Source organism: Salvelinus alpinus, chromosome 7 (assembly GCF_045679555.1).
Source record: "Salvelinus alpinus chromosome 7, SLU_Salpinus.1, whole genome shotgun sequence".
Taxonomy (NCBI): Eukaryota; Metazoa; Chordata; class Actinopteri; order Salmoniformes; family Salmonidae; genus Salvelinus; species Salvelinus alpinus.
Window position 1 is genome coordinate 11,787,259 of NC_092092.1, and position 12,351 is coordinate 11,799,609.

The 12,351-nt window shown below is 39.0% G+C and overlaps 2 protein-coding genes across 2 annotated transcripts in view; one reads left to right on the plus strand and one right to left on the minus strand.

The window, feature by feature from the left end:
- The first annotated feature begins 574 nt into the window (after positions 1-574).
- On the plus strand, positions 575-5,252 carry gfral (GDNF family receptor alpha like). Its single transcript, XM_071408833.1, has 6 exons — positions 575-584; positions 3,472-3,802; positions 3,937-4,190; positions 4,468-4,548; positions 4,695-4,773; positions 4,859-5,252. Exons 1-6 carry the CDS (start codon positions 575-577, stop codon positions 4,923-4,925), a joined length of 822 nt encoding a protein of 273 aa, XP_071264934.1. The 3' UTR covers positions 4,926-5,252.
- LOC139580459 (3-hydroxy-3-methylglutaryl-CoA lyase, cytoplasmic-like) overlaps positions 4,228-12,351 on the minus strand; it is a 29,553-nt gene continuing 21,429 nt past the window's right edge. Inside the window, exons 8-9 of the mRNA XM_071409145.1 lie at positions 7,839-7,964; positions 4,228-7,568 (exon numbers count right to left, since the gene is read on the minus strand). Of these exons, the coding sequence (XP_071265246.1) occupies positions 7,464-7,568; positions 7,839-7,964 (231 nt within the window). The 3' untranslated portion in view covers positions 4,228-7,463. The remainder of the gene's footprint in view (positions 7,569-7,838; positions 7,965-12,351) is intronic.

A 12,351-nucleotide genomic window follows, 5' to 3' on the forward strand; every position in this document is an offset into this window, starting at 1 on the left:
GTCCTAACTGACTTGTGGTTGAAAAACGAGTTTTAATGACTCCAACCTAAGTGTATGTAAACTTCCGACTTCAACTGTACATTACATGTCCTTTTTACATTGCAATGCACCTGTATTTGTAGATGGTCAAGCCCTGAGCAGCTCTGTTAGACCCCGCTGGAATCCTATGAAGGAACAACCAATAACCACCAGAGATAGCTGTCTCTCTGCTCTTCATAGTTGCCAGAAGTCCCACCACTGTGCATTAGTGTATAAGAAGTTGAAGGACTCATGCCAGAAAGGAAAAAAACAGTGCAACTCTCCAAGCTCTCAGCGCCACTGTCTGTCATTGTGGATGGAACTCCAGAGCACCTCTCTGTCTAATTGTACATGCGCCCTGAGCAGAAGAAAGTGCCAAGGAATATGGAGTGTCGTGAACAACAACTCCTGCATTCAGAATGCACTGGAGGCATTGGCTTCAACGGGTCTACATGATTTAAAGGACAGGTCAAATACAAGAAAGACGTTAACTGGTAAGACTAATTTTATCTCCTGTAATATACAGGGTATTGATCAACTTTAATTTACTACTAAAATGGACATAGGTACAGTACCAGTGAAAAGTTTGACATACTCATTCAAGGGTTTTTCTTTACTATTTTCTACATTGTAGAATAATAGTGAAGACACCAAAATATAACATAACACATGGAATCATGTAGTAAGCAAAAAAGTGCTAAACAAAATATATTTTGTATTTGAGATTCTTCAAAGTAGCCACCCTTTGCCTTGATGTTAGCTTTGCACACTCTTGGCATTCTCTCAACCAGCTTCATGTTTAATGCTTTTCCAACAGTCTTGAAGAAGTTCCCACATATGCTGAGCACTTGTTGGCTGCTTTTCCTTCACTCTGTAGTCCAACTCATCCCAAACCATCTCAATTGGGTTGAGATCAGGTGATTGTGGAAGCCAGGTCATCTGATGCAGCACTCCATCACTCTCCTTCTTGGTCAAGTAGCCCTTACACAGCCTGGAGGTGTGTTGGGTCATTGTCCTGTTGAAAACAAATGATTGTCACAATAAGCGCAAACCAGATGGGATGGCGTATCGCTGCAGAATGAAGTGATTGCCATGCTGGTTAAGTGTGCCTTGAATTCTAAATAAATCACTGACAGTGTCACCAGCAAAGTACTCCCACACTATCACATCTCCTCTTCCATGCTTCATGGCGGGAACTACACATGCGGAGATCATCCGTTCACTCACTGAGGTTGGAATCAAAATCTCAAATTTGGACTCATCAGACCAAAGGACAGATTTCCACCGGTCTAATCATTTTCTTGGCCCAAGCATGTCTCTTATTCTTATTGGTGTCCTTTAGTAGTGGTTTCTTTGCAGCAATTTGACCATGAAGGCTTGATTCACGCAGTCTCCTCTGAACAGTTGATGTTGACATGTGTCTGTGAAGCATTTATTTGGGCTGCAATCTGATGTGCAGTTACCTCTAATGAACTTATCCTCTGCAGCAGAGGTAACTCTGGGTCTTCCTTTCCTGTGGCGGTCTTCACGAGAGCCAGTTTCATCATAGCGCTTGATGGTTTTTGCGACTGCACTTGAAGAAACTTTCAAAGTTCTTGAAAGTTGACTGACCTTCATGTCTTAAAGTAATGATGGACTGTCGTTTCTCTTTGCTTATTTGAGCTGTTCTTGCCATAATATGGACTTGGTATTTTACCAAATAGAGCTATCTTCTGTATACCAACCCTACCTTGTCACAACACAACTGATGTTTTCACTATTAACTGATGTCTTCACTATTATTCTATAATGTAGAAAATAGTAAAAATAAAGAAAAACCCTGGAATGAGTAGGTGAGTCCAAACTTTTGACTGGTACTGTATAAGTGGCTGGATTTATATTGTTTTTGAATCTTTGTCCCACCCATATAGCACAATAAAAAACATGAGCTGGCGCCCACCCAGAAAAATGTGTTTGTATGGAGGTGCTGACTAACGGCGAATAAACTATAAACTATCAAAATAGAGTCGCACACTCCATATATAAACTCGCAGTAATTTATTGAGTATTTACCAACGTTTCAGCATCACTGTGTCTTCTTCAGGATAATGTCATGAATACTTGAACCAGGTTATGTAGACAAACAGTGCAATTAGTGCAACCAATGACAATAGTGAGGGGTGTGTCAAAGTGATTAAGTTAATTAGAATGAATTACTGAAACTGTTAAAAAACAATAGATTATGACATATTCAATATATTAGGCTATTGTTCTCATATAGAAACATAATTAAATATTTTACATAATGTTAGCATCAACATACATTATTGTTTAATTCAATTTCACATATTTAATTGTTTCATATTTCATTTCATATTTGTTACATGTCATCTTTTGGTTCAACCATAATGCATAATAAGCATCATCAACAGGGGGAACATATTAGGTGAACGCTAATAAGCCGTAGAAAGAATATATACATTTATAAGACTTGTTCATACAAGAAAGAATTGTTCATAAGAAGGGCCTGAGATCAGACCACTAGGGGTCAATGTTTTTAGAAAGGATATCCGGTAAGCCTCCCTTTGTAGGCTTTTCCACATGAACAGGTGATGAGATAGATTACTCCCTTGGTCTTGCATGTGATGATACCCCTTACAGGGATTTTTCGACCTGTATGTGGGTGTCTGAAGAAGGATGTTTTTGTAGTGCTATTGCACTGTGCGCATGAGCCACATTTGTAGTTCCCATTTGGAATGGGTGTCAAGAGTATCTGAGTGGGCTCAGGAGGTATGTCAGATCTTAAAAAACTATCTCCAATATTGCGACCACACTTATAGACCACCATTGGGGGTTCCTTGAAGAGGTGTGCGATTTTTTTTGTCTAATTGCAGAATATGCCAGTGCTTTTTCAGGATTGCGTTCATTTTCTCCGAACTCTTGGTGTCCTTAGTGCAAAAGACGGTTGCGTTGTTTTTCTTGTTTGGTTGAGTTTTTAGTAATTCCCCTCTTGGTTTTTGAGATATTTTCATCATTGCAGCATCAAGAGTTTTGTCCTTGTAGTCTCTCATTTTGAATGTATCTGTCATTTCTTTTAGCATTGCTGTCAAAATCTGTCTGGTGGCCACAGATTAATTTAACCCTGCATGACTGACTATATGGTAGACCATTCTTGAGGGGAAAGGGATGCATACTATCCGCACATAGCAAGGTATTGTGGTCTGTGGGCGTTGTGTATAAGTCTGTGTGTAATGCATTATTCTCTTTGATGATCTAAGTCCATATAGCACAACAGAAGAAGAGTTCAACTGTGGATTGGAAAAGTAGCAGTCTGAAAGAATACGGTAATGAATTTGTTGTCCTCGTATTCATACATTTAGAACACAGTTAGACGATTATAACTATTTATGTTACTGTAAATATTGTAGTTTGGGCTATAAACAGTATAATTGACTCCGGACCCTTATTTTTCAGTTCATGACATTGATGGGTCCTGTTTGCAACAGATGACAATCTGCCTCCATGATGATGTCTGCAACAGGCAGATAGTTCCTCTTGTGCAGACGTGTTTGGCAAAGCAATGCAACAGCACTCACTGTCGACAGGTCACTCAACAGCTCTACGCTGGTCTGCCATACAACATCGCAGAGATGTTCGTCCTCTGTGAATGTGACCCAGGCGATCCGGACTGTCTGCATATGAAGGAGGGTCTGCACAGTGGCACATGTGGAGAACATTTGGAGGAGGCCAGGACCCAAATCTGTCTGGAAATCTTTGACAACTGCCTGGGGGAGGCGCTCTGCAGGTTTGTATTGGACAATCGTGATACAACATTTCTATAAGTCTACAGGGGATTTTGCTGATGTTTTCATGTAGACATTGTAGTGCCTGCCTGGGTCTTTTTGCTGTATGATTTATTATATAAATATAAATGAACAGGAACCGTTTAGAAGCTCTCCTATCAAACTGCTGGGATACTGAAGACACACCGTGCAGTGATTTTTCTATGGATGAATGCACTAGTCTTCTGGATCCTGCTCTTATTCTGGGAGGAGATGCAAAGTGCAGAATGTCTTTGATTGCTACCATGGGAACAACACTTCAGCATCCCTGTACATGTGGTGGACTTCACAACAAAGACCTATTCAAGTGCAACATGATGCGTGAAGTACTTCACAACCGAACGCATTTTAGTGAGTGACGTCCACACAGTCATTAACTACAACGCTACTTATTGGATTATTTATACGGTGAAGTTTTTTCCCCAAAGGATGTGTTTATTACATTTACATTTTACATTTGAGTCATTTAGCAGACACTCTTATTAGTGTATTCATCTTAAGATAACTAAGTACATTTTCTCTTAACAATGAAGTTATCAGCAATGTCAGTGGGGGGAGTGGGGCAAATAGTTTGTGTTTCAGATTTATTTTGAAGTGGCTGAAAACCTGTTTTTAAAATGTATTTCAGTGTCACCAGTGAAGAAAGAAAGTACTCCTTATGTGCCACCTCCAATGAGTGAATCAGAATCAGGATACGAATGGTTGAGTGGTAATATTTGAAGTTATCCTTCAACTGTAATGCTAAATGTCAGCACTGTAATGGTTGTTGTGTCTATTCAAAATGGTTTTGAGACAGTCAAATCAATAGACATCCACCATCAGAGCTTCAAATGAAAGTGTACTTTGTTTTTTCAGATCAGCTGGTGAATGTTTTTGCATACATACTGCTTGTTGCAGTAGTACTGTTGGGAGTCATGATTGTTTTTCACATACGGTAAGTAAGTATACATTAATAATAGATGCAGGGTAGAATGCTTAAACAATACAATTGTTTGATACATTGCTTTTTTTTCTCATAGGACGCACAGAGGGAACGAAAAGCCTCAATTTCACCCTCCTGATAAAAATTGTGTTGTAATTTTCTGACCTTGATACTCAAACACGCATGTATCTGTGTATATATTATGCATATGATTATGGTACAGTATGCAATGGTATATGTCTGATAATGCAGAACCTGCATTTTCTGATCTAATTTAGATTTATTGGGATATAACAGCTTTTTGAAAATACTATTTTATCAACATTTACTTAGCTACTTATACTAATATGTCAAAACATGACTCTGTTTTAAGATAATTTTGTGCAATTATAACAAATGTACGGCCATAAGCCATTTCTGCTATCCTTGCTTGCTTGAGTGTCAGAACACAGTGGCGTGGTTTATGTGATAACTCCTGGAAAAAGCTGATAGCGCTCTAGTAACTGGTACACAACACAGTCAGTAAGGGACATTATACAACTGGTAATGTCAACAAGGCAATGATGGTCAAATATTGACTCATCCCTTTTAAGTCAATTTTTTTTCTTCCCTCTATTGTCACTCCAATGCTGTCGAGCTGATTCAAACTTCTTATAAGAAAAACATATATATATATTTTTACAGCCTTGTAACCATCCTGTTTCCCCAAGGGAGCAAAGACAACAAGATCTTTGTTGTATTTTAACATGTGCAATGTATTACCAGTAACCAACATGAGTTAACTATATTAGCAATATGCTAGCTGGCTATACAGAACTTGTTAGAGAATTGCATAATTAGGTTGATATATGATGGCTAACGTTGCTATGTAGCAGATGTTCATGTTTAAGGTCACGTCTATGACCTGTCTCAAGTCTGATAAGATGCATTGCTTTGTCATGTCCCCCTTTTCATGGAACCTCAACACCTTAATCCAGATGTCTACAAAATGTATGATGTGTTTACTTAAGCCCTCCAAAAGCAATGGGAATTTTGTATTTTTTAACATTCATAAAATATATTGGTAATGTGTGTCAAAAATATTATTGTGTGTTTAATCCTGTGATACTCTCCCAGTAAGATATTTAAAGGTTAACAACTGTTTGGATTTATCTCAAGTAAAATAATAATTTAAGTAATACAATATTGTCACAAGATAATAACAAAGCTAGGTCTTGATTTTTGGGAAAGGTTGGGCTGAAGGGGCTGGTAGATGATTAGATAAATATTAGATATGCAGGCAGCACTGTAGGCAAACATTGAAAGCTTAGAATGTCATGTGTAATCTGAAACCTACAGTAATCTAGCTCTTTAACTGTAAACCATTTTGTTTAATCAACCTTTATTATCTCTATGTAGTAAACATGTTGGATTCACAGTGGTTTGCCAGAACTCTCTTCAGTTGTTTTCTGTTTATATTTCCTCCACTCCAACTACAATATAAAAGGGATACTATTATTTATATTATCTTGGTTTCCTAACAAATCAGACTTACTCAACCACCCTTCTTTAAATAACTATTTATTTAATGTATAATATAAATGTCGCTTCCTATTGCAAGATGAACCCATAGAATAACGTCACTACATACATTGAATATATTTCTTCTTATTATGGGACTTTGTCACATAATACTTCACATTGAACTGCATTCATTACTATTGAAATGCTACTTGAAATGCTAATTTTTACTATTGAAAATTAATAAAATCATTTAATTGTGTATATTGACATTTTCTAAGGCGTTTAAAAAGGAGTCCAGTCTAGTGGAAGGGAGGTTAAATACTTTGTTATACAACAAAGTTCATGATATTGTTCAGTGTTCTTAGATATGCTGTATGTTCAGAAGGCCTACTTCAACTAAAATAAACGGTTAAGAGGCTTCTCCAGGTAAAATACATTTGGCCCCTCTGACTATTGCACATACAACAGGTCAACATAAAGCTGCCGCCTACTGTGCTTTTAACTCTACAGAATAAAATAAATAGTCGCAACCATCTATATGGTTTCGAACGGGGTCATGCACTGGTGAGGATGAATTGTGTTACTATTATTTGTTTTAGTCTGCATCGTGGTGACGGGCTCGTAAGCAAGCATTTCACTGTAAAGTCTATACCAGTTGTATATGGCACATGACAAATAACATTTGCTTTGAAGAGAGAAAAAACAAATCAATATTTTACATGTGGAGACAGGCAGACTTCCACGTTAATAAAGCAACGGACTTGAAATACATTTTGAGGGAGAAAACATTTTTTTGAGGGAGAAAATGATCGACGCTCACTGGTTTAAAACCCAGCAGGACTCCTGCTGAGCTGGAAATGAATGGGAAGAGATCCCCACAGACACACCATGAATAACTTTCACAACTTAGTGTGGAGTCATCTCTATCTTTCACCTCCTACCAGACAGACTATACGTGATAACTGGAAGAGGTTTTTTGGTAAAAAAAAGTTCAGTTATTTTTGAATTTAAGTAGGCCTTATCCAGCAACATTTTAATAAAGTGCCTCTGCTAAATGGCCATCAATTTTGGTTTAAAAAAAAGATGTATATTGCACTTTGTATAGAATCATTGGCTATCTATATGCAGCATCAACAGGACAAAACACTGTGCTAAAGGGAAAGGTCTTTATCTTCTTCTTGTATCAATGCACAAAGTAATCACGAGGACTTGCTTCTTGCTTGGGCTACCTTGGAGTTGGTCTTGCGGTTTAAGGCTTTGCAGATGAAATCACCTGCCTCTATTACCTTGGAGAGATCGACTCCCTGGAATGAAAGAAACAAGGGATCAAAGAAGCAGGAATGGTACCCTGCCAGCAGGGGGAGCTATTGCAAAATAAACAGTTGTGAAAATAGAAACAGCAGGCCTACCAATACACATGACAGTTATGCAAAAAAGCACTTTACTAATGTAAACAAGGCCCGATCCTCTGTCTGAAGCTTTCTCAAATTAAAGAGGGTGAGCTGTATTTTCCCTAGCGATTACAACGCTGTTTTAAAGTGCTGTTTTCAGGTTATGTGTGAGGCAACACTCACAGTTTTAATGCCCATGCCATGGAGCATATAGAGAACATCTTCTGTTGACACGTTACCAGAGGCTCCCTGGGCATATGGGCACCCGCCCAGACCTGCTACAGATGAGTCCACCGCACAAATCCCCATCTGAGGTATACACACACACAGGAGAGACATTCAGCAACCACACGCACAGAGCAAGCAGATGGCAAAATCCCATGTAGAACAATGTCCCCTGTTCTCCTGTATTGTATGTGTTGGTACAGCGTGCCCTGCCAGGGTTGTGGTGATGTTTTACAGACAGTTAGGATAACTGTGGTCTTCATTTCTCGGAGATGAGTGGGCGCAACAGCCTGGTGTCCCTCACAGTTCAGCTTACTCATCCTCTTTGTCATACTAAACCAGTGGCACATCATTTGTTTTTGGTAATATAAGACTCTGTAAATGCAGAAAGTTCCATATTGTTTTGCCATGTTTTCTGATCTTCATGGTAACGTGTGTTAAACTGCACCACCTCTTGTGACCTCTTAGTCTCAAAATACTTTTACTTTTTACTCAATTGTTACTCACTTTTAACAAGACTGTTCTCCACATATATTTTCTTGGGTTTTTTCTATAACTCAAAGACTTATAACTTTATACATTCATTGAATAATTAGTCTTCTACCTACAGTCCATTTGTAAATGGTTAATTCCAAAGGTGTGTGTTACTAAGCGCTGGGGTTGTTTAAATTCAGGGCAATAACTCAATTTCAATGACATCAAGACAACCTCTGCTGTCTTTGAGTATAATGTCTCAGTATTTTCCATGTACTGAAAAAATAGGACGCATCCATATGTAAAAATAATTACATATAAAATGTATGTCTTGTTTTGTTTAATGTCTCTGAGTTCAAAGTGGTTCATGCAATGTCCACAATAAAAGTAATTGTCAGAGAGAGTTCTACTTTCTGTGGGAAAATGCTTTCTACTGCCTACGACACCAACTGTCTGGCCTCCATATGAGAATTAATGATGCATTGTTGAGCTTATTGTTGGACCACGGTACCAAACAGCCAGAACATGTTGCTTAGCAAGGGATAGGCTCACTGATATTTGGTTGACCTAGTGTTGCAGGAAAGAAATGCCTTATCATAGTTAAACATTCCCAAAACATCCACCTCATGTGATCTTGGGGAGAATAATCCACTTTATCGTGCTAAGAATGTTTTTATCTTTCATAAGGAATGCAACATCACTGTATAAAGAATGTAGAAAAGCATAAAGATGTGTTGTTGTCCTTTGTTGTCCCTTCAGACTTTAAGCAAAGGAGACAGGAAGTACAGCTGAAAGTGACAGTTCAATTCCAAGTTATGAAGACCTCAAAAACACATGAAAGCATAATAATTTGCCTTAAACCCACCTCGCTAATTTGTCTTCCATTAAACTTTAACTCTACCTTTCAGAAAAAAAATCAGGAGCTTGTTTCGTCCAAAATGTTGATGTCATAAAAACATCTTCAGTCCGCCAGACAAGTTTAATTATTCTTGTCGAATACATTTACATTTCATTAAAGACAATATGACCCATAGAGAAGTTTTCCCAGATGTTAACTCTCAAATCATGGGATATGCTATTGTTGTTATGTTGGGTTTTAAACATGATTTATATGCTCCAACAGAGAACCGGAGTTTTATACAGTTTATCAACTGCCACGTGATAAAAACGTTGTACACAGCTTCACTTACTTTCAGGATGGGGGAAATTACTATATAATATGCCTCTGAGGACCTCAGGCCTCAAAGCCATCAGGTTATTTACAATAGCCTTGGAACTTTTTGTCTTCATTGGGACAAATTATGAAATCAAGCAGGGCCGGTTCCATGCATAAGCGACATAAGCGGTAGCTTAGGGCCCCCAGCCGCTAGGTGGCCCATGACCCCAAAAAAACTTATTTTCTAGGAATTCAGTCGGAGTCTCAAGTTGAGAGGTAGAATAGTAGAATACACAAGGTGCAAGTTCGCAATCTGGTTGTGTATCAGTAGTTTTTTATCTTGTTATGTCAGTCACGAGAGTCATTAAATTAGCCATGTCAGTTAACAATTTTTAGATTGGTAAGTTAGTCTAGCCAGCTATCTAAACTTGTAGTAATCATGTCCGAATACCGACCAGGCATGCAGGGCACGTGCCCAGGGGCCCTGACCTCCAGGCGGCCCACATTGATTTTGTTAGTCACTTTCACTCAGATCATTGGAATACAGTGCCTTTAGAAGGTATTCACACCCCTTGACTTTAGAAAGCATTCACACCCCTTTACTTTTTTCACATTTTGTTGTGTTATAGCCTGCATTTAAAATTGATTGAATAAAGATTTTGTGTCTCTGGCCTAAACACAATGCTCCATAATGTCAAAATGGAATTCTGTTTTCATTTTTTTGTACAAAAAATGTATACAAAAGTAAAAGCTGAAATGTCAGTAAAGGAATGTCAGTAAAATGTCAGTAAAGGAAAGAGAGGTGTGGTATTCAACCCCTTTGTTATGGCAAGCCTAAATAAGTTCAGGAGTAAAACTCTGCTTAACAAGTCACTTAATAAGTTGCATGAACTCACTGCGTGCAATAATAGTGTTTGACATGATTTTTGAATGACTATCTCATCTCTGTACCCCACACATACAATTATCTGTGAAGTCCCTCATTTGAGCAGTGCATTTCAAACACAGATTCAACCATAAAGATCAAGGAGGTTTTCAAATGCCTCACGCCAAGAAGGGCACCTATTGGTAGATGGGCATACATTTTTGAAAGAGCAGACATTGCATATCCCTTTGAGCATGGTGAAGTTATTAATTACACTTTGGATGGTGTATCAATACACCCAGTCACTACAAAGATACAGACGTCCTTCCTAACTCAGTTGCCGGAGAGGAAGGAAACCGCTCAGGGATTTCACCATGAGGCCAATGGTGACTTTAAAACAGTTACAGAGTTCAATGGCTGCGATGGGATGAGGACGGATCAACAACATTGTAGTTACTCCACAATTCTAACCTAATTAACAGAGTGAAAAGAGGGTAACCTGTACAAAATAAAAAATATTCCAAAACATGCATCCTTTTTGCAATAAGGCAATGAAGTAAAACTGCAAAATATGGCAAATAAATAAATGGAATGTCCTGAATACAAAGCTTTATGTACTTTCTGAAGAAACTGTAAGTCATGGCAAAATATGTAGAATTGCATTACATTTATTATACATTTTTTTAAATGTCTTTCCGCCCCATGGCAAAATGTGTAGAATGGCAGAAAACTTACTTTAAAACTGCAATATTTTCTCTACGCCCCATGGCAAAATGTGCATTGCAGGAAATGTCTTTTAAAAGTTTTCTTTCAGCCATCAAGAGGGGAGCCACGAAAATGTTTTACCCGAGAGGTGGGACCCCAAAAAGGCTAGGGCCGGCCCTGAAGCCAAGCATCTACTTCTCAGAGGCATCGCAGATTAAGATATTCTCAATGTTTTCCACGTATCTCAGCGACCGTCAGGAGAATATTAACAACGTTTTCCTGCTTCCGTGGCAGAACCAGATGTCAGAGGATCCCACGGTGCTATAAAATGAACTCGCTTATCCTCCCACTGACCCCGGTGTGGCACGGGGACACATCAGAATGAAACCATGAAGGACGTCTCTCCCTGGGGGACAGACCCAAGTAAACAACAATAACGGAAGCACGGTTTGCTCTTTAAACAATGGTCCTAATTGGTGCCTTTTCTCCGAGACAAGGGTCTATTTTATCCAGGGGCTGTTCTGAGCAGCCTGTAATTGCTGTTTGTGTTGGCAAAGGCCTAGTGATCCACTCCGATGTGCACTGCGCACAAGATTCCCAGACCTTAGTTAACTCCAGGGCAGGATATTGTACTGGGCAGACTTTTTTGTTGTGTAAACACAGAGTTGTAATTTACAGTGCCAAACCTCTCGCATTCTGCCGCTAACTGCGAGAGGGTCAGAGGGTCTCCGGTGGACCATTTCCGAGAGGAACAAAATGCAAGAGCACAGCAATCCTTTTCAACAACACGTCTGACTCCTGTTGCTCTATGGGACGTAATATGCACAGGGACTGGTGGTCAGAAAGTCCAAATTGCCAGTGTTCAATTAGCCTCTCATAGCCCAGAAACCAGATGTGGCCTGGCTGTTAAAGAGCCACATTCAGTGAGCAGTGGAGGTAAAAAAACAATACATTCCTGGCAAAATACACTTTAGTTTACTCGGGCTGTTCACATCACATGATATGGGATTACGGAAGGCGGCTAATATACTGTAAGTGAACAATTTGAGAGATTGCCACACTCTTGTCCAGTATTGTTTGTTTGAAGTGCGGCCGTGCGTCAGTTGGGGCAGAAAGGGTATGTTCATTGAAGTGTTTGAGGCAGCAATGTTTCACCACCGCAGCCTTGACATTTCTCTACATAGAATGTGGAACTGAAGGAGATTGTATTCAATGGTAACTCACAAGGCTGACAAATGTCTAACCTGGGACAGCCCTTTCCAGCAATAAAT

Excerpts from the sequence above, each read along its gene's own strand:
- gfral (XM_071408833.1), top strand. Across the intron at positions 4,191-4,467 it reads TCACAACCGAACGCATTTTA|TGTCACCAGTGAAGAAAGAA; the intron begins GTGAGTGACGTC and ends AATGTATTTCAG. Across the intron at positions 4,774-4,858 it reads ATGATTGTTTTTCACATACG|GACGCACAGAGGGAACGAAA; the intron begins GTAAGTAAGTAT and ends TTTTTCTCATAG.